Source organism: Geotrypetes seraphini, chromosome 6, assembly GCF_902459505.1.
Source record: "Geotrypetes seraphini chromosome 6, aGeoSer1.1, whole genome shotgun sequence".
Lineage (NCBI taxonomy): Eukaryota > Metazoa > Chordata > Amphibia > Gymnophiona > Dermophiidae > Geotrypetes > Geotrypetes seraphini.
Genome location: NC_047089.1, coordinates 65,804,064 through 65,825,275, shown reverse-complemented (window position 1 = coordinate 65,825,275; position 21,212 = coordinate 65,804,064). Strand labels below are relative to the sequence as shown.

General features: G+C 43.6%; 1 protein-coding gene across 1 annotated transcript in view; it reads left to right on the top strand.

The window, feature by feature from the left end:
* The window catches only part of SLC25A30 (solute carrier family 25 member 30), a 49,805-nt gene extending 29,143 nt beyond the window's left edge, over positions 1-20,662 (top strand). Inside the window, exons 7-10 of the mRNA XM_033947431.1 lie at positions 187-311; positions 2,002-2,140; positions 5,375-5,455; positions 19,280-20,662. Coding sequence (XP_033803322.1) covers positions 187-311; positions 2,002-2,140; positions 5,375-5,455; positions 19,280-19,321 — 387 coding nt within the window. The 3' untranslated portion in view covers positions 19,322-20,662. The remainder of the gene's footprint in view (positions 1-186; positions 312-2,001; positions 2,141-5,374; positions 5,456-19,279) is intronic.
* Positions 20,663-21,212: the final 550 nt, after the last annotated feature.

Below are 21,212 nucleotides of genomic sequence, written 5' to 3'. Positions count from 1 at the left end.
ACTGGGCTTGATAGACCATTGGTCTGTAACTTGCAGAATAGCTATATGGGTTGCATCAGAGGTTCACAATGTTTTTAAAATTCTTACTTATCAGAAAATAAGATTAACTTGCCCTGGGTTATATTTATTTTATGTAAATTTGTAAAAAAAAACATTTTCCTAACAACAAACTGCTTGTTTTCCTAGGGGGTATCCCTTACTGCTCAGAGAGCTGCTATTGTTGTTGGAGTGGAGTTACCAGTTTATGATATTACCAAGAAGCACCTCATTATATCTGGCTATATGGGAGACACCATATACACTCACTTCCTGTAAGTTTCTAAACTTTGGTTTAAACTATTTAGTACTGGAGTATTTGTTCCTATTTGTACACAAATCTATAACTAGATTTTAATCTCCCATTCCATGCACTTGGGTCAGTTCTGCAGAAATTTAGCTAGTGATTTACCTATTTGCTAGTACAGCAAAAATGTTCTTAACGACTTTAGAAAGTGTGCCCAGTGCAACAGGACAGTATCCATCACGGATACCCACTCCTAGTGCCTGCAGTATCCAGGGGCTTTCTTGGAGTCTGGTCTCCTATTTATGCCTTTCATGTGATGGGGAAGATTCCAGTTTCCCCTCATAGAGCTTTCCTTCTCCAAGTTGTTTTCAGCGAGAGCTAAGGCCATCCCATTTTCTTCAGAGATGGAGTTCAGGACAGAAACATCTGATATCATCCAATTCGTCACCCCCCTCCTCAGATGGAAGCTGTGACAGTGCCCAGTCATAGAATCCCGAAGAGTGTACATCCTACCAGTTCTTCATAGGCATGCACTTAGGCCCTGATTCTCCAAAGTGCCGTCCCGATTTTAGGCAGCTGTAGGCGTCCTACAGCTGTCTAATCAGCCAATCGGGATGCACATTTTTAAAAAAAAAATGCTCCCCAGGCAGGCCTGAAGGCGCCTCCGGGAGCCTAGGGAGACCCGCAAGATGCCTAAGCTCGCCTAAGGGCCTTAGGCGGCCCTACGCGTCTCCCTAGTAGAGGAGAAGCTTAAAATGTAGGCCAGCAAAATGCTGGTCTACATTGTAAGTAGACGCGGCCGCTATACTTATCGCGGCAAGGGATCTCTCTGCATAGCGGGTCCGCCCATCCCCACTTAATCTAAGGCCTGATTGGCCAATGGGGATTGGGGGGATTGGGGATGGGCGGACCCGCTATGCCTAAGGCCTGATTGGTCCAGGCTTCTAGAGCCTGGGCCAATCAGGCCTTAGACTTCGGCGGGATGGGCTGGGAAGGGGCGGGCCCGCCTCATTTCGACCAGGTGTGCCTGCCGGCTGGACGGGCAAGACCCATCTGGCCATAAGAACAGGTTAGTTTGGTGGGGTGGAGGTTTGGTGGTTGTTAGTGCCGGGGGGGGAGGGTGCGTCTTCGGGCAGGAGGGATTGGGCACCCTTCCTGCCAGTGATCGGACAGGCCGCGGCCCGCTATACTTATAGCAGCAGAGAGATCCCTTGCTGCGATAAGTGTAGCAGGCCGTGTCTAATCTAACCCGATTCTCTAACCAGCGTCTGTAACATGGACGCCGGTTACAGAATCGGGGTTTAGTGTAGGCCGATTCTGAATAGGACGCCTCTCCCGGGCGTCCTATACAGAATCAGGGCCTAGGTGTCTTGTGGGCCTCGCCTTCAATATAGGCGGCCTGCCTGGGGAGCATTTTTTTAAAAAAACATGCATCCCGATTGGCTGATTAGACAGCTGTAGGACCCCTACAGCTGCCTAAAATCGGAACACACTTTTGGAGAATCAGGGCCTTAGAGAACATTAGTACATAGTATAGCAGTCTATTGAAGCCTCCCATCAAGTTGCCTGCAGTGTAATGGGACATTAGATGATAAAGCTCCTTTTGAGCCACTTGATACCTGCTACCTGAAATACCTAGCTTTGGAAAATATTTACTAAATTTCCCCCTTAATGTCTAATTCTCTATGGGATGTGTGCTTTTTTTTAAAAAAACTTAGATCCAGCCTAGCTTGTGGTTTGGCCGGTGCTCTTGCTTCAAATCCTGTTGATGTAGTACGAACACGCATGATGAATCAGAAAGTTGTAGGGGATGGGTCATTTATAGGATACAAGGGCACAATGGATTGCTTAATGCAGGTAAGAGTTCATATTTACCTATTTCTACTGTGCTAGTAGAGGATGAAAGTTATGCTTGTACTGAATCTCTGTTTTAAGTAAAATCATTCCTGATTAAAGTTCAGTTTTAAACACAGTAGTCTTTAAATGGCCTTTGTTTGCTTCTCTCCTCCATTGCCTCTGTACAAACTAGCATTTTATATGTTTCCAGCTGAGACCTCAGTGAGGCTTGATATATCCTGATGGTAGTAGTGCTTGCTGCCTTACAGAAGCTCCAATAAAATCTAGTTCACTAGTTAGGTGGTGTTCAGTTCCCAGAGGAAGACATCTTAGCTGTCACTACAATATTGTTGTATGATTTAATGTTGTATTTGTATATTGCTTCATTACTTTTCACCTCACGGTATTAAAAGTGTATAAATGGAAAGGAATTTGTCAGCTGTGGCCATGAATCATGATGCATAACCATTTGTAAGATATCTGGGTAATGACTCCTATAAAGACTTGTGCTGGCTGGATTAAGGGAAGAACCAAAGTGGATGTAACTCATGGCCATAACTGTTTGTGGTGAGACTACCTCAGCTGTGACAGGAACATCTCCTATTTCTATGGCAGAAACAGCTACATATGGACCTGGAACACAGAACTAGCTCAAAAGCTCAATTGTACAGAAAAATTAAACTTGACCAACAGTAGCTCTTTTCAGGGAAAGCTGCCTCAGTTGGAGTCTCATGTTAAGCCAGTGGTCTTCAATGTAAGGCCTGCGAGCCAATGACAGCCTGGAAAGATCTTCTGGGCGGCCTGCGTACTTACCTGGAGGCCCCCTCCCCCAGCAAGATCCAGTGCTTGCTCACTGTTCTTGTTCTCAGCAGTGCTGCTCTTACTCTTCAGGCTGCTGGCAACATGAGTAAAGTAAACATGATGCTTTCGGTGGCCTGGAAGATTTCTCTTTGCTACTGCTTCCTTTCCCCTCAGCGAGCAAGCACTGGATTCCATGGGGTGGGGGGAATTGTATGAGGAGTGTAATGGATGCTGGATCGCAGGGATGGGGACGAAAGAGAAAGAAAGATGCCAGACCTCCAGGGGAAGAAAGGGAAGGGGAAGATACAAATGCCAGATCATGGGAAGGAGAGAGTGGTGCCAGCAAGGGGATGCAAGGGAAGGAGGGGAGAGAAATATGGGGAGGGTAACAGAGATACTGGACTGTAGGGATGGGGAGGAAAGGGAAAGAAAGATGCCAGACCTCCAGAGGAAGGAAGGGAAGGGGGAAGAATGGAGATTCTAGACCACAGGAGGGGGGAGGAAAAGAGAGATGCCAGATAAGGGGATGAAAGGGAAGGAAGATAGAGATACCAAACCATAGAAAGGGGGGAAGGGAAGAGATGCCAGACAAGGGAAGGAGGAGGGAGAAATTCCAGACTAGGTAGGGGGGAGGGGAAAGAAAAACAGAGATGCCAGGCCACAAAGGGGAAGGAGAGGAGAAAGATGTCTGATCATGGGAGGGAAAGAGAGGGAGGAGATGATAGTGCACAGGGATGGAAGGGGTGGGAAAAGGAAGAGATGGAAGAAATGCTGTTGATGGATGAGAATAGGGGAGAAGAAAAAAGCAGTGATGGATGGGAATAGGGGAGAAGAAAGAGGGAGGGGAGAGTGCACATGAATAGATAGGAAGGGAAGACCAGGAAAAGAGATTTGAGAAGGAAGCAGAAAAATGGAAGAAAGTTGGATGTAGGTTTATTCCAAAATAAACAAGGGGTATAGCAGAGTATATAATGCACTCCAGAACCCACCAGGAACAGATTCACTTCATAAATACTAACTTTGAAGCTTTTGTGTGCTTAAACATCAATGATTCACAGGCACCATGCGGTAAAAGAAAACTTCACTAGTGGTGCAATTCACAGCTTAATCATAAAACACACACATAAATGGCAACATTGTCACACAGAATTGAATCTTTCAAAAGTAACAAAAGTTTTTAAAAAAAGTTAAATTGCAAACACTTAGCTTTGCAGATCTTAAACTCAGATTTGTCACGAGCCGTATTTCTCAATAGCTGTTTCAAAAAGCCAAGCTGTAAGCATTTATGAGCCAAAAAACCTGAGACCTTGAGGCTGACAGCTTCCAGACTGCGTCTTTAAAACATTTTTTTTTTTTTTTTAAAGGTTTGCTCTAGTAGTCTGGAAGCTGTGAATTGCACCACTGGTGAAAGTTTTCTTTTTACTGTATGGCGCTTGTGAATCATTGATTTATGAGCGCACATAAGCTTCATAGGTGGGATTTATAAAGTGATTTGAAGTGACTCATTGTTCCTGGTGGGTTTTGGTGTGAACGATTGATATAGGCCAGAAAGTGAAGGAGAGAAAAACAGCAAATGGATGAGAATCCTCTCTGAGTTAAGAGCACAGACAGAAGGAAGTACAACCAGAGACTGAGAAAAGATTAGAAAAATAAAATCACCAGACAACAAAGGTAGGAAAAATGATTTTATTTTCAATTTAGAGACTGATCTGTTTATATTTCACACTGTTCAGGAAGAAATGCATTTGTCTTTATTTCTCCGGTGTTGTACTGCATGCAGAGTATGTCATCTTAAGAGTTTCATTTGTATATATTAGGACTTTTAGTTTGTGATCCTATAAGTGCATAGGGTTTCTGTGTTTTGCACATGTGGCCAAGGCTAGGTTTTCTAGTAGGAATGAACGTTGTGAAGCATTATTGGTGTCATGGCCATAAGTAGGAAGGCGTTTGGCTCTCCTTCAGCCCTTTTAGACCTCAAATGGCCCTCGCTTAAACATTAGCGAAGACCACTGTATTAAGCCATTGGGTGCTTTTTAAGTGACTTGGTTGCTTCATGGACTGCCCTTTAAATCTCCTACAGGAATTCAGTAAAGTTTGTTTCATAGGAAATTCATTTAAGACCATGTCAATATACATTGTGGCAAGTTAGCTCTAATATCAGAGGTTAGCTGAGAGAGCAAAATTGGCAGGTCAGAGTTAATAACTTTGGGAGGATAGGTGGGTTTATGTATTTTCTTCATATCCAAGTTTGGTTAAGTAGACAATATTCGAATCCAATATTTTAATGAACATTGTAGGGTCCAGTATAGAGATACCCTCCCCCCCCCATGTAGAATAGTTTACCTCATGTGTATCTGTAGGTGCTTATTTTGTATTGGGTTCAGTACTGAAAGTCAAATATCAAGTTTTAATGAACATTAAAAGAATTTTTAAAAAATATTTTAATCCTAACAGACATGGAAGAATGAAGGTTTCATTGCCTTATATAAAGGATTTTTTCCAAACTGGTTGCGACTTGGTCCTTGGAATGTTATTGTATCCTTTTTAAAAAAATTTTGTATGTGTGTATATTTATTTATTTTGGGAACATATATTGGAAAGACTAGAGGAAATTACAGAAAGTGAATTAATTATTGCATCAAAATAACTTTAGTTACTTTAAAAGATAAGAGGTAGTGTTTGGAGATTTGTTGATACCATAAAACTGTACTAAACATAGTAGGCCTGAGGCAGGAGATGCTCCTATCTGGTTAAATTACACTGGCCATACTAAATACTAATATTCAGCAACATTTAACTGGATACAAATGACTCCACTTAAGTGCATGTCGGTTAAGCACATGCTTCGGTTATCCGCAGCCTACCACCATGGTCCCAGTCAATGGAAGTAAACTCCGGGTAATTGCAATTCTGATAAGCACACAATCTGCTTATGTGCACTGATGTTATAGGTCCCCCCCCTCTATTCTTTCACATTACGTTCACTCCTTTTAAAAGCAATCACGTTCTCACGATGAGCCATGTGTTTTGGATCAGCAGTCTAGGTCTGGCCAGGTGTTCAAACTTTTGAAACTGCACCATGGCGTCTCATGGAGAAAAATCTTTGTCTTTGGCTGAACATGTCCAACACACTGGTCAAAAGTCATTGTCTTTGGCTGAACGTGTCAATGTCTTAAAGAGACTTGACCAACGGGAGAGTCAGGTCTCTATTGCAAAACATAGCGTTCATCCTAGCCAGATTTCTCTGATTTACAAAAAAAAAAGCAAGCCATATTGAAAGACTGGCAAAATAACAGCAATCTTACCAGGAAACAGAAGAATTGGGAAGGCTGGAGACATTAAATTGTCACTCAGTGGGCCTCTGTTGATGGAGAAAGCAGCACAGCTATCCAAAAAACTGGGCATAGAAGACTTCAGAACAACAAACGGATGGCTGGAGAGGTGGAAGGTTCGTAACAGCATAAAATTTAAGAAGCAGCATGGCGAGAAACAAGACATGAATGAGTTTGATGCAGAAAGATGGGTCATGAAAGTGTTGCCATCAATCATTGGTGGATATGAATCATGTGACGTTTTCAACGCCGATGAGATGGGCCTGTACTGGCGTGCCATCTGTGATGGAACATTGGTTTTCAAACGCAGCAAAACTGTTGGCTTCAAGGTGCCAAAGGAATGATTGACATTGCTGCTCACTTGCAATATGGACAGTAGTGAAAAGCTTGAGCCACTGGTGATTGGGAAGAATAGAAATCCTCAGTGCTTCAAAAACATTAAACGCCTGACTATTGAATATGAAAGCAACGAAAATGCATGGATTACGGCGACACTGTGGATTGAATGGTTGCAGAAGCTTGACAATCTGATGAGGTGTAGGTGGCACATTATAATGCTGTATGATAATAGTGCAGCACGCAGCAATGACGTAACCAACATCAAAACTCATGTTTCTGCCCCCAAACACGACCTCTTTGATCCAACCGCTGGACCAGGGGATAATCACCAACTTCAAATGTCATTACAGGTAATTCGTCTTAAGATATGTGATGTCAGTGATTGATGCAAGCACGGAATCCAGCCCCCAAGCTGCTGAGCTCGCGAGAAAAATGACGGTGCTCGACTCTTTTCACATGGTACAGGAGGTGTGGAGTAGAGTCTCATCATTCACGATTTCAAATTGCTATTGATGGGCAAGCTTCGTTCAAGCATCTAATAAGACAACTGAAGCTGACACTTCATCCATTGAACTCCCAGTTGGACTCTCGCCACAAGAGTTTGAGCTGTATGTCGCTGTTGACAATGATTTGCCCACATCATCTGACAGCACTAATTCCGATATCTGTACAGTCATAAAGGACACTGCAGACAACCAAGAGTCTGAGGATGGAGATACTGCTGTGGTCATCACGACTAATGAAACATCTGCAGAGATTGTTTCCTTCTCAGACGCGCTGAAGTCCCTACTCACGCTGCGTTGTTATCTGGAGATAAATGGATGTCGCAACTATGGACAGTTTTACAGCATCAGTAGTCAGATACACAGCCTGATTCGTGCAATCTGCATGCAGAAAACAATGACTGATTATTTCAATAGAATATTGGTTTAAAAAGTTTACAGTGTATTGCATTAGACGGAACAGTGCGGTTTCTAAAACTGGATTGTGTTTTTTTTTTTTTTTTTTTTTTTGCTGAATAAGTTTTATTGCATTTGACTACAGCGTACTGTGATTTTTCATGACTAAAAAGTGGTACTCCGTTTAAGCACACGTTGCGGTCCGATCTGGAGGCCTTGCATTTAAGCGGAGTCGACTGTAGTTCCACTGGATTAGTACTATCGTAACACATAGAAACAGAGAAACATGATGGCAGATAAAGGCCAAATGTCCCATCCAGTCTGCCCATCCACAGCATCCACTATCTCCTCCTCTCTCTAAGAGATGCCATGTGCATATCCCACGCTTTCTTGAATTCAGACAGTCCTTGTCTCTACTACCTCTACTGGAAGACTATTCCACGCCTCTACTACCCTTTCTGTAAAAAGGAGTCATTTAAGGAAATACTTTTATCACCTCTTAACCTCATTCTATGCCCTCTCATTCTGGAGTTTCTTTTCAAATGAAAGAGACTAGCCTCATGTGTATTTATGCCACAAAAGTATTGAAATGTCTCCAAAACCCTCTCCTGACTTTCCTCCAAAGTATACATATTCAGATCTTTTTAATTCTGTCTCCGTATGCCTTATGAAGTAGACCATCAACCATTTTAGTTGCCTTCCTCTGGACTGACTCCATCCTGTTTATATCTTTTTGAAAATGCAGTCTCCAGAATTGTACACAATATTCTAAATGAGGTCTCGCCAGAGTCTTATACAGGGGCATCAGTACCTCCTTTTTCCTACAAGCCATTCCTCTCCTTGTGCACTTTAGCTATCACCTTTTAAACCTGTTTGGCCACCTTAAGATCATCACATATCACACCCAAGTCCTGTTCCTCTTTCGTACACCCCCTAAACTATACCGTTCTCTCGGGTCTCTGCAACCTTGCATTTCTTAGCATTAAATCTTAGCTTGGATTTTTAGTGATCTTTTTTTTTTCTGCTTTTCCCTGCTTCTTGCGTCATAGGAGAAGCTTTATTCCGGCTGATGCACACGCGACTTCAAGGCTCTGGCCCCTTGTACAAATTAAATTACGAAGGTAAGGGGAGGGCTCGGACCACGCGAGGGGTTCTGAAGGGGGGGGGGTGGAGAGAGGGGATGATGGAAAGGAACAGATGCTGAAAGGAAATGGTGGAGAGAGGGGGTGGGGGAAAGGAACAGACGCTGAAAGGGGGGCTCGGATCACGCGAGGGGTGCTGATGGGGTGGAAAGGAACAGACGCTGAAGGGGGGGTGGAGAGAGGGGATGGTGGAAAGGAACAGACGCTGAAAGGAAATGGGGAAGAGAGAGGGGGTGGTGGAAAGGAACCGGTGCTTGAGGGAAATGGGGAATAGAGGGGGGAGAAGTCGCTGAAAGGAAAGAAGACAGAGATGACAGACTATGGAGGAAGTGGAGGAAAGAAGATGAGCGCCAGACCAAAGGGGGGGGGGGGGGAAATGGCAGGGAGAGGCACAGTAACAGAGCTCCATCAAAATCCTTGGAGTAATAATTGACAATAAACTGTCCTATCGTTTTCAGATTAGTGCTGTTGTCAAGAATTGTTTTTGGAAACTCAGAATGATTAAATCCTTAGCTAACATCCTTGATCCTCAGTCACTTAATATTTTAATTCATTCCCTCATAATTTCCAAACTTGATTACTGCAATTCCTTACTTAAAGGAATCTGCCAAAAAGACATCCGATGCTTACAATTGATACAAAATACTGCAATAAAAATTATAACGAAAAAGAAAAAATTTAATCACGTCACTCCTCTTAAAAAAATGTACATTGGTTACCAATTCACCACAGAATAACCTATAAAATTGCCTTAATCTTCTTTAAAACTATGAACACCAAAGAACCTGCTTTTATTCATAAGTATCTTATTCCTCACGAACCTTTGAGAACTTTAAGATCCGTATCACAACACCTTCTTCTTGTCCCATCCCTAAAAATCATTAGTATCCGTAGGGCCTCTTCATTTGCAACTTTAGCCCTTACAATATGGAATTCGTTACCATCATATTTAAGGGTGGAGCAAAATCTAGATAAATTTAAGGGCAACCTTAAAAGCTTCTTATTTAAAGATGCTTATGACTGCTAATTGATCTCTGGCTCCTTTCTTGCCACATTCTGTTTTTACTCATATTCAACATCAATATGATTTCTCTTATTTCCCTTTTGTTTTTAACCTTAATTATACTCTCTCCTTTTAAAATCGTATTTCTCCCCACTTTCCAGTTACTTTCATTTAAGTAAAGTTGTGTCTTAAGTCCATTGATCCACATTTTAATTTTTATTGTCAAATGCTTAGCATTTATGATTAGCATTTTTGTCAAATTTAATAAACTTGAACTTGAAACTTCAAATGGAAGAAGGAAGACAGTGGATGGAAGGAATTGAATGAGGAGAAGATGAAAAAAGCAGAAACCAGACAACAAAGGTAGAAAAAAAATTTTCTTTTTTTGCTTTAGGATAAAGTAGTATATTAGTTGTGTTGATAAAAATTTATAAACAAAGACCTGCCAGCTGAACATCTCCTTCTCTAGTTCAGCAGCCAGAACTTTGATTTATAAAATGACAATTGTACAGAATATTGTTTCTTTTTATACTGTAATAAAATAAGTTCAGTATAAAACTATGGCTCCAGAACTTTGATTTATAAAATGACAATTGTACAGAATATTGTTTCTTTTTATACTGTAATAAAATAAGTTCAGTATAAAACTATGGCTTGTGTGGATGGGATCAGATGTTTGCAGTGACGGGATGGGGACTGAGCTCACAGGGATGGGGGCGGAGACGGGGACAAATTTGATTTCCCCATGTCATTCTCTCTGAATTTTAAACCAGAGGTCTGGCTGCTGGGTGCTCTTCTGGCCCCCCTTCAACATCTATGGGCAATGGGGTGCCTTTGGGAGGGTTTCGTCACCTCTGCCTATGCCAGCTGTTAAATCTTCCACATCTGTTCTGGGGGGGGGGGGGGGGCTGTCCGGCAGCTGATCTGGACCTCACTGATCATTTGTTTAATAGTGCAGCCTAACCCGGCTTGGGGGATCCCTTAGGGGCTCCAGATCCTGGAGATGATCCGACTATTTTGCGCTTGTTTAAGTTTGTGGTGTTACCTGATCTTATTGCTGAATCTTTGGAGGAATTGAGCTTGATCGCTCAGCCTGCTCCATCTACTTCTTCTCCCTGGCTTTGTAGTGTGCACTCGTGATCTGCAACCTTTCCCTGGCATCTGGCTATGAGTTTTTTGTAGTTTCTGACTCTCTGGAAGGTCATTTTGAGGAATGCTTGAGCTATGGCCCGATTGTATCCACTGGCACAGGAGTGTCGGCAGCTTTTGGGACAGTCCAGGGTGGATTCCCTGGTGGCTCAGGTGACTCGGCTCACCTCTCTTCCCAGTGACGGGGGAGTTGCATTGAAAGATATGCAGGACTACCGGGTGGATGTGATTCTCCAGAAAGTGTTTGAAATGGCTAATTTAGGCATTAAAGTTGCTGTGGCATTGTCCTTTGTGGCATGTGCCTGTCTCTTTCTCGGCTATGTTCGCTGGAGACTTATGCGGTGGAGCCTCCTCCTCAGCTTCTGATGGCTGGGATGGATTACATAGTGGATGCCTTATGACCTTTTGAAAGTGCTGGCAAAGGTGTTAGCGTATTTGGTTTCGGCAGGCCGAATGCTCTGGGTTTGGCAGTGGGCTGGCGATTCCATCTCAAAAGTAACTTTGGCTTCAGGTACCTTTTAAGGGGAAGTTATTGTTTGGTAAGGGTCTGGATGATCTCATGGATTCAGTAATGGACCATCGATCGAAGACCCTGCCGGATAGTAGAGCAAGATCCAAGGATTCTGGGCGTTCTACTTTTCGTGGTTCCTGCCAGAATTTTTGTGGCAGAGGTTTTTACAGGGTTCCCGGGATTGGTATGTGGTCTACAGGCGTTCCAAGCCTGCCGCTGTCCGTTCTGCCCGACCTGGCCAAAGGACACAATGACACCAGGGAGCCGAGTGCCCCTCTGTTGACAGGGGGTTGGCCCTCGGAGTTTCTGCCTGTATGCGCTTTACAGCAGACTAGTGGGTCTTAGAAATTATTTGGTCAGGCTACAAACTGGAATTTGCTCAACCCCCCCTGTCTGATTGGTTTGGGACTTCTCCTGCCGGGAGACTAGATATGGCGTGCAAAGTTCAGACTAATATTCAGCAGTTATTGGCTATTCAATCTATAGAGCAGGTGCCAAGCGACCTCTCGGGCTCAGGCAGATCTCTGTATACTTTATCGTACCAAAGAAGGGATCAGAAGAATTGTGACCTATTCTGGATCTGTAGCATGTGAATACGGCTCTCAAGATTCCTCGGTTCTGGATGGAGACTGTGCAGTCAGTCATTGCAGCAGTGGCTCCAGAGGGAATTTCTGGCCTCCTTGGATCTTACGGAGGCGTATTTACACATTCCCATTTTTCTGGCTCACCACAAGTTTCTGCAGTTTCATGTGCTGAATCAGCATTATCAGTTTTCAGACCTGCCCTTTGGGCTGGCAACAGCATCCTGGACCTTCACCAAGGGTCATGATGGTAGTGGCGGCTCATCTGAGGAAAATGGGGTTGCAAGTTCACCCTTTATCTAGACGATTGGTTGATCAGAGCTCCATCATTGGCAGAGAGGTGCAACACGATGGGGAAAGTGCTCCAGGTACTAGAAGGCCTGGGTTAGATTGTCAATTTCAGGAAGAGCCAAGTGACGCCCACGCAGTTGCTGAAATACCTGGGAGTTCTTTTCAATACAGCGGCAGGCAGCGTTTACCTGTCTGAGGCCCACGTTTACCTGCCTGAGGCTTGCAGGCAGAAGCTGTGTGTCTAGATTTCAACTCTGTTGAAGTCGGCTCCTTTGGCATGGGACTACTTACTGATTCTGGGTTCCATGATGGCCACACTCAATGTAGTCCCTTGGGCGAGAGCACACATGCATCTTCTTCAGAATGGATTGCTCTCTCGCTGGGTGCCCCACCGAGATGCCTTTCAGATGATCCTGCTGTGGATTTCGGAGGCCAGAACAAGCGTGAACTGGTGGCTTCTTCCTCAATCACTCTGCCAGGACATTCTGCTATGCATTATCTCCTGGATTGTGGTAATGATGGATGCCAGTCTTCGGGGCTGGGGAGCTCGCTGCAGTCGTCGTCACCTTCAGGGCTGTTGAACTCTGTCTCAGAGATGGTGGTCAATCAATCGTCTGGAGCTCCGGGCCATTCGTCTGGCCTTGAGTGAATTGCAGAGGACCTGGAGGGACAGGTGTTCCAGGTCTTTTCCGATAATGCTATGGCAGTGGAGTGTGACAATCGCCAGAGAAGAACCAAGAGCTATCTGTTGGCTCAGGAAGCCCCCCCAAAGGAAAAGAAGGCGGAACATCGTCTCCTGACGCTGATGGCAACACATGTGGCCAGAGTGGACAACATTCAAGCAGACTTCCTCGCCATCAGACTCTGGATCCAGGCGAGTGGGTCCTGTTGAAGGAAGCGTTTGAGGCAATTGTGAGGCGATGGAGACAGCCCCGCTTTGACCTCAAGGCCACGGCGAGATACAGGAAGACACAGCGCTTCTTCAGTTGCCGATTCGAGCCCGGAATCAAGGGGCTTGATGCTCTAGTGCAGTGGTTCCCAACCCTGTCATGGAGGACCACCAGCCAGTCAGGTTTTCAGGATAGCCTTAATGAATATGCATGGCACAGATTTGCATACCTGTCACTCCATTACATGCAAATCTCTCTCATGCATATTCATTAAGGTTATCCTATTCATTAAGGCTATCCTTAAAACCTGACTGGCTGGTGGTCCTGCAGGACAGGGTTGGGAACCACTGCTCTAGTGCAAACATAGCCTCAGGGAGTTCTTCTATAGGTCTTTTCCCCTTGGCTAATGATCAGCTGGGTCTTCGGAGGATTGTGTCTCATCCTGGGCGTGTCGTTCTGGTGGCTCCCGATTGACCTCGAAGACCGTGGTATGTGGATCTGATGCAGCTGCATGTGGGAGGCAATCTGTACCCAAGCGTCTATCCGGACCTTCTCGCTCAGGGCCCAGTGGCCATGGAAGATCTGGGTCGCTTTGCTCTTATTGCTTGGCTCTTGAGCACATGGCCTTAGAACAGGGCTGCCCAATTCTGGTCCTCAAGAATAGGCTGACACCAGGGATGACTTCTTAGACCTGAGAAGCGTATTTACCACAAGATCCGAATAGCCTTTATGTTCTAAGATAGGGCTGCCCAATTCCAGTTCTCGAGATCTACAGGCAGGCCAAGTTTTCAGGATATCCACAATGAACATGCTTGAGAGAGATTTGCATACCAAGAAGGCAGTGCAGGCAAATCTCTTTCATGCATATTCATTGTGGATATTCTGAAAACCTGGCATGCCTGTAGATCTCGAGGACTGGAATTGGGCAACCCTACCTTATAACATAAAGGCTATTCGGATCTTGTGGTAGATACGCTCCTCAGGTCTAAGTCGTCGTCCCTGGTGTCGGACTATTCTAAAGCATGGAAGACCTATCAACATTGGTGTGTTCAAGACTAGGGGGACCTTTATTTGGCTCCATAAGCACGGATTCTTGACTTTTTCCAAGCTGGCCTGGATAAAGGCCTCACTGTGCATCTCTGCAGGTCCAGGTGGCCGGACTGTCCTGTTTTCGATCCCGGGACAGTCAGTTTTCTTTGGTGTCGCATCCGGATGTTGCTTGTTTTTTGAAGGGGGCTCTTTGTGTCCGGCTGCCCGTTAAGAATCAATTCCCGGTCTGGGACCTTAATGTGGTGTTGTCTGGTCTTGCCAGAGCTCCCTTTCAGCCTCTTCGGGATGCTTCCTTCTTGGATTTAATTCTCAAGACTGTTTGTTTCTCTAGCCGCCATCACTTCTGCCCGTAGGGTTTCTAAACTGCAGGTGTTGTCTTGTCGAGACCCCTTTCTCTGAATTTCAGAGGCTGGGGTTACTCTGTAGACAGTTTTTCCTTTTTACTGACGGTGGTTTTGGCTTTCCATATCAGGGTTCCTTTCTGACCATCTGTTTGTGCTGACTCATACACTCCAGCGGGGTGCTCCCGCTTATAAGGCCACAATCTCCAGGTGGATCCATAGAGCCATTTCGTCCATCTACATTCTTGCGGGGAAACAGTCCCCTATTTCTGTTAAGGCACATTCTACTAGGAGTATGGCTTCTTCATGGTCCGAAGCTAGATCTGTTCGTACTGAGGAGATTTGAAGTGTGGCAACATGGCCTTCGCTTCACATGTATGCCAAGTTCTACTGAGTTGATGTTGCTGCTGGACAGAACTCGGCCTTCAGGTCTTCGGTCTTAAGGGCCGGCACAGCAAGCCCACCCTAGCTCTTTGGGGGGACTGCTTTTGTATGTCCCTGTGGTCTAGAATGTCTCCCCTATTGTACTAGAAAAAGATTATGTACTTAACCCTGGTAAGCTCTTTTCTAGTAGATAGGTGAGACATTCTAGACTCCCCACCCTGTCCTTGCTGTGCCTGCTTTCAGATTTCTGGCTGCTTATACTTCTCCAATCTGTTTCTCAAAGACCGGTCAGCCCTTTGGGGTTAGGAAGAATTTGTAAATATGTTCAACTTGTTGAGGAAGTAGTTCTGAGCTCTTTTGAAGCCTATGTTGGTGGTTAATGGTACTGTTTGGTTATTTTGAGCAGAACAATGGTTTGACCTGTTACAGGTGCCTCTACTTCACATATATGGATGTCTCTCTATGCTGGGTACTAACTGTAGAGGGCGCTAAACTAGTCTGAAGTACACTGGAGGCAGAATGAAAAATCCAGAGTGGATTCCTTTTGTAGCATGCGAGTAAAGGGAAATAACCATATGGGCTAGATAGAATGTCTCGCCTATCTACTGGAAAAGAGTTTACCAGGGTACGTACTTAATCTTTTTGATATCATTCACAATGAGGCAAATCTTACCCGACAGCTCTTCAGCAATATTGCTTACAAAAATGTTAAGAACAGGCCCAAGAACCAAACCTTGAGGTACACCACTGGTAACATTCCTTTCCTAAGAGCGATCTCCATTGACCACTACCTTCTGTTGCTTTCCACTCGACCAGTTTCTGACCCAGTCCATCACTTTGGGCCCCATACTGAAGGCACTTTGTTTAATTATTAGACGCCTATGTGGAATACTGTCAAAGGCTTTGCTAAAATCTATATACACCGCATCTAGTGCTTTCTATCCAATTCTCTGGTCACCCAATCAAAGAAATTGATCATATTTGTCTGACAAGACCTGCCTCTAGTACCTTATTTTCACGCATATAACGCGCACACGCGTATAGCGCGTGGGAAAAATAAATTTATGGAAATAAATTAATATATAGCGCGCACACGCGTATACCGCGCATGCTTCTTATTGAATTAAAACCTCCTTCTGCCCCCCTTGAAGTCCTGTCCCCCCTTAAAGGTCTGCCTGTCCCCCCCTTGAAGTCCTGTCCCCACCCTGAAAGCCTGATGCCCCACCCTGAAGGACCGCTCGCACCCCCCCGACGTCCAATTCATCCCCAGCTCCCCCCGCACCGTTTGCGGTGGAGAAGCAGCCTACCGTGGGTTCGCGATGCCAGTGAGCCCTGTTGCTTCCTCTGCCGGCGGTCCCACCCCTTCTCTGAGCCCTGTGCTGCTTCCTCTGCTGCGGTCCCGCCCTTTCTCTGACGTCAGAGAAGGGGCAGGACCGCGGCAGAGGAAGCAGCGCAGGGCTCAGAGAAGGGGCGGGACCGCCGGCAGAGGAAGCAACAGGGCTCACTGGCATCGTGAACCCACGGTAGGCTGCTTCTCCACCGCAAACGGTGCGGGGGGGGGGGCTGGGGGGTGAATTGGACGTCGGGGGGTGTGTGCGAGCGGTCCTTCAGGGTGGGGGGGGGAGCGGTCCTTTGGTTTGGGGCATCAGGCTTTCAGGGCTGAATCGGGCGTCGGGGGGGAACCAGCAATGTAAAAAAAAAATTGTAAAATGCGCTCACGCATATAACGCGCATGGTTATGCTCAGTTTGCAAAATCGTGTAAAACGCGCACATTATATGCGTGAAAATACGGTAAATTCGTTTCCTCGGGGCCTGTAATCTATTGAATTCCAGAAACTTCACTATTCTCTCTTTTTTTTTTTTTAGTGTTTCCGTTAATTTATTTACCATGAAATCAGACTTACCAGCCTATAGTTTCTTACTTCTTCCCTACTTCCACATGGAGAGGGACCACATCTGCCCTTCTGCAAACCTCTGGTACCACTCCTGACTCTAGAGAAGCATTGAAAAGGTCAGTCAACAGAGCTGGCAGAACTTCCCTAAATTCCCTCATTATCCTCAGATGTACAACATCTGGCCCCATCGCTTTATCCTCCTTTAGTATAGCGAGCTCCTCACGAATACAATCCTCTGAAAATTGATCAAGATCTGCCATATCTCCTGTCCTATTTGCTTTTGTTTTCTGCGGCTCCGCTCCCAGCACTTCATTTGTGAACATAGAAAAGAAATATTGCAATTCAGCTTTATCTTCATCAGCTTCTACATATTCCTCCTCTTTGAATCTCCCAATGCCACTTTTGCAATTCTTCCTATTGCTAATATATCTAAAAAAAAAAAAAAAAAAAGTCTTGCCCCCATTTTACCATGTCGGCTATTTTTTTCTTCTATTTACATCTTTGTTTTCCTGACTACTCAAACAGCCTCTTAACTTTTCCAGATATTTTTGCCTGTCTTTTTGTAGTTTATGAAAGCTAATATTTTTCCTTACCTTCTCAGCTACTATTGAGAACAAATGGGCCTTCTTTTACTATAAAATGGTTTATTGCCCTTACAATAACTCCTTTCAGTTTTGCCTACTTCTTTTCTACTTCTTCCAGATGTTCCCATCTAGACATCAATTCCTTGACATAATCCCACATCTGAGCAAAGGGGTGTTTTTTTTTTTAATTTTTTTTTTTTTTTAATTTATAACCTTCACTTTCGAATGAGTCCTCTCTGCACTGTCTTAATATTAAACCACACCATGCTGTTATCATTGGATGCTAAATGATCACCCACTATAATTCTAATAGCTCTTTTTGTATTTACATAGTTTTGTAGAGGATCATTCTTAGCTAGCTAAAAACATTTTTTTATATGAATAGTTTACAGCAGGGGTGCCCAAAAGGTCGATCATGATCGACCAGTAGATCACAAAAGCAACGTGAGTCTATGGTGGAGCCCAACCTGGGCTCCGCAATAGACTCGCGTTGCCTTTGTGTTCTCTCTGTTTCCTGACACCACAATAGGCTAGCAGCGACTACAGAAGTGCCTGGCATGCCAGCCTCCCCCCCCCCCCCCCAACGTCAATTCTGATGTCTGAGAGGAAGTTCGGGGCCAGCCAATCACTGCCTGGCTGGCCCGGAACTTCCTCTCCAACGTCAGAATTGATGTCAGGGAGAAGGCTGCAGACTTGTTGCAAAGTCGGGAAACTGGGAGAAATCAGCGGCGTTGGGGGCTTGTTCCCAGAGGACAGCCCTGGTGGTGGCTTGGGGAGACAGAAAGACAGGGAGGCAGAACAGGGAGACAGAAAGAAAGAAAGGGGGGCATGGAGAAAGGGGAGGGGGCAGGAAGAAAAAGTTGGGAGGATGGGGGCAGGAAGAAAAAATTGGGGGAGAGAAAGGAGTGTGTCGGGCAGCAGGCAGGGAGAAAGGAAGAAAAAGTTGGACTCATGGAAGGACAAAGATGTTGGTTGGGGAATGGAATGAGGTCTGGAGGAGACGAAGCATGCAGGAGGCAGAAAGAAGGAAAGAAATATTGGATGCACAGTCAAAAGAAGAAAGTGCAACCAGAGACTCATGAAATCACCAAAGGTCGGAAAAATGATTTTATTTTCAATTTAGTGATCAAAATGTCTGTCTGTTTTGAGAATTTATATCTGCTGTCTATATTTTGCACTATGGCCCCCTTTTTACTAAACCGCAGTAGCGGATTTTAGCGCAGGTAGCTTATGAGCGTTGAGAGCAGCGCGGGGCATTCAGCACAGCTCCCTGCACTAAAAACAGCTATCGTGGTTTAGTAAAAAGGGAGGGGATATATTTGTCTATTTTTGTATAGTTGTTACTGAGGTGACATTGCATGTTTTAAAGTCATCTTCCTTGACCTCTGAAAAAATACCCTAATATAAATGATAATTAACATTTTCTGTGCAAACAGTGTGCTTTGTGTTTTTTTGTTTTAATTTTATTGTTGGTAGATCATTTTGACTTGGTCATTTTAAAAGTAGCTCGCAAGCCAAAAAAGTGTGGTTTACAGCATTGCAATGATAAATCGGGTTGATCAAACAAAGTGATTAGGTTGTGTTTAAAAAAAAAAAGGAAACACTGACTTATTTTAATATTGCTGATAGTATCATCTTGTACTAATGCAGTGTAGCTTTTGGGGATTTCTTTTTCTGGCTAAAGCTGGTAGATCATGTCTCTGTCCATCTACTCTGATTTGGAAATTCAATCCAAATATGCCATCTTGTTTGGCAGACTTTTGAAAAATAGAAGTAACTGCCTTCCCCCTAGCTCTGTTTTAATAACTAAAAGCCCATGATTTTGATTTGATATTTATATATACTGTGTGCTTTTATAAGTGTTAACTGTTTATGGAGGTGGTTCTAAGTATTTTCAGTAGCTCAGTAGAGATTTATTGTTTTCCTCAAAAAATGCATTATTGATCTACCTTAACTAACTTTTCCAGTTCTTTGTAACATATGAGCAGCTAAAGAGACTGAACTTGTAAATATAGAATTGCAACAGTACACATGGACAGTTCATTGAATTTATAGTTTTAAAATGCTTTTATCAGCCTGGCATTCCCATGTGTTATAGCAAAAAGTGAGAATATCTTCAAGCATGTATAAATCAAAACTGCATATGACTTCAATTGAAAGAAGACATCGAGGTATTTGAAGACCCAAACTCAATCTTCTTGTCCATTTCAGTGGAATGATAGCACACAGAGTGTGTAATCCGGAAGGCCCGTTATGCTGTAGCTTCTGTCATACTGTTACACCATGGAGCCTTCAGTTTGCTGATACAGGTTATGGGAATTGCTTCATGAAGGTTATGCCCAATATTTGGGGTTGGAATGAGAGTAATTCTTGAAGGCTATCCTATTTAGCTTTTGTGCAGACATATTAACGTAAATGACTATAACATTGTAATAGTCACAAAGGTGAGTCATGGAATTTGTAATTACTACTGAAAAAGGTGATGGTATGGAATTGTTGCATGTACAACAGCCAAATATAATTGAAATGGCTTCTCTCAAAATTTGTACAGAGGTTAATTTACATTCCATTCAGGGATGGCAACATTTAGGAAAGTTATCAGCCACATTTGTGCTAAGAAAATTGTGTGTTCAATTTTTGGGGGGAGGGGGGTGGAGTTTTATATTTTCTACTTTTTGCACTTTGTTAAATTTGCTTTCTTTCTTAGTCCCACCGTCACAATCATCCATTCTCTGTTTTCTCCTGTATTTACTTCTTATAGCCTCGGGCTTTCTTCTACAGGCTGCAGTATTTTAATTTGTGGCTTGGTGGGATCCTCTCCAGACTGCACTGACAGTTTAAGCTTGAGGCCACATGTTCTACTCCCTAGGATCCTATGCTAGACTGAAATTACACGCCATATTCAGGGAGGCCTAGCATGTAGCAGCGTTGAAATTATTTGAATGACCAGATACCCGGAATTTTCCAATCCCCAAGTTCATTATGTAGGTTTTAGATTTCATGTGAAAGTTTGATCTTTATTATACTAATTTAAAATTTTATTTAAAAAAAAAATGCACAAGACACTTTGGCACCAATCTTAGTTTGTCTGATGTCTCTGATGTGTGTTTGTATATAAGGTGCACTCTAAGGAAGCAGAGCCACAAATGTGTGTTGCTTCCTTGTTCATGTATTTCTATTCATGTTTGCTATTTTTTCTATTGAAAGGTCAACAAACAAGTTGTATGGGTTAAGTTCTCGTTGGGCTAATTCTAAAGCCATGTAAAAATCTTCCTACCCTTTATATATTTCACATTTTGTAGTTTTAAATTGCAATTTTAATTGTATTAAAGCAGGTGTTTTTCCACTGATCTACATAATCTACTCTACACTTTCAGTGTGAATAATCAAATATAAAAATTTTCAAATAGTAATTATAAAGAAATCAAGATTGATTACATACCTAAGACTTCACACATTGACTCAATACTTGTGGAAACCCCTTTTGCAATAACACCTGCAAGTCATTTAGGTTTAGTGTTTATCAACTTACATAGCAGGATAGTGTAGTTTAGGTTCATTCTTCTCGAAAAAATAGTAGATTGGCTAGGAGATTATTTGTTTTATGGATTGTGGTTTTCAAATCTTGCCACAGATTTTTTTTAATTAAATTTGGGTTTGGACTTTGACTAAGCCACTGAGAGGCATTTTCTTCTCACTATGCCATATTGTAGCACTTGCTTGCTGCTTAGATTCACTGTCCTAATAACAGGTGAATCTTCTCACTAAACCCATTTCTGTGACGGATTGGAACATGTTTTCCTTCAGGATCACCCTGTATTTTATATCCTCTATCTTACTATCCTCACAAGTCCTTGCATCCACCCAACATAATGTTGCCTCCATCATAATTCACCTTAT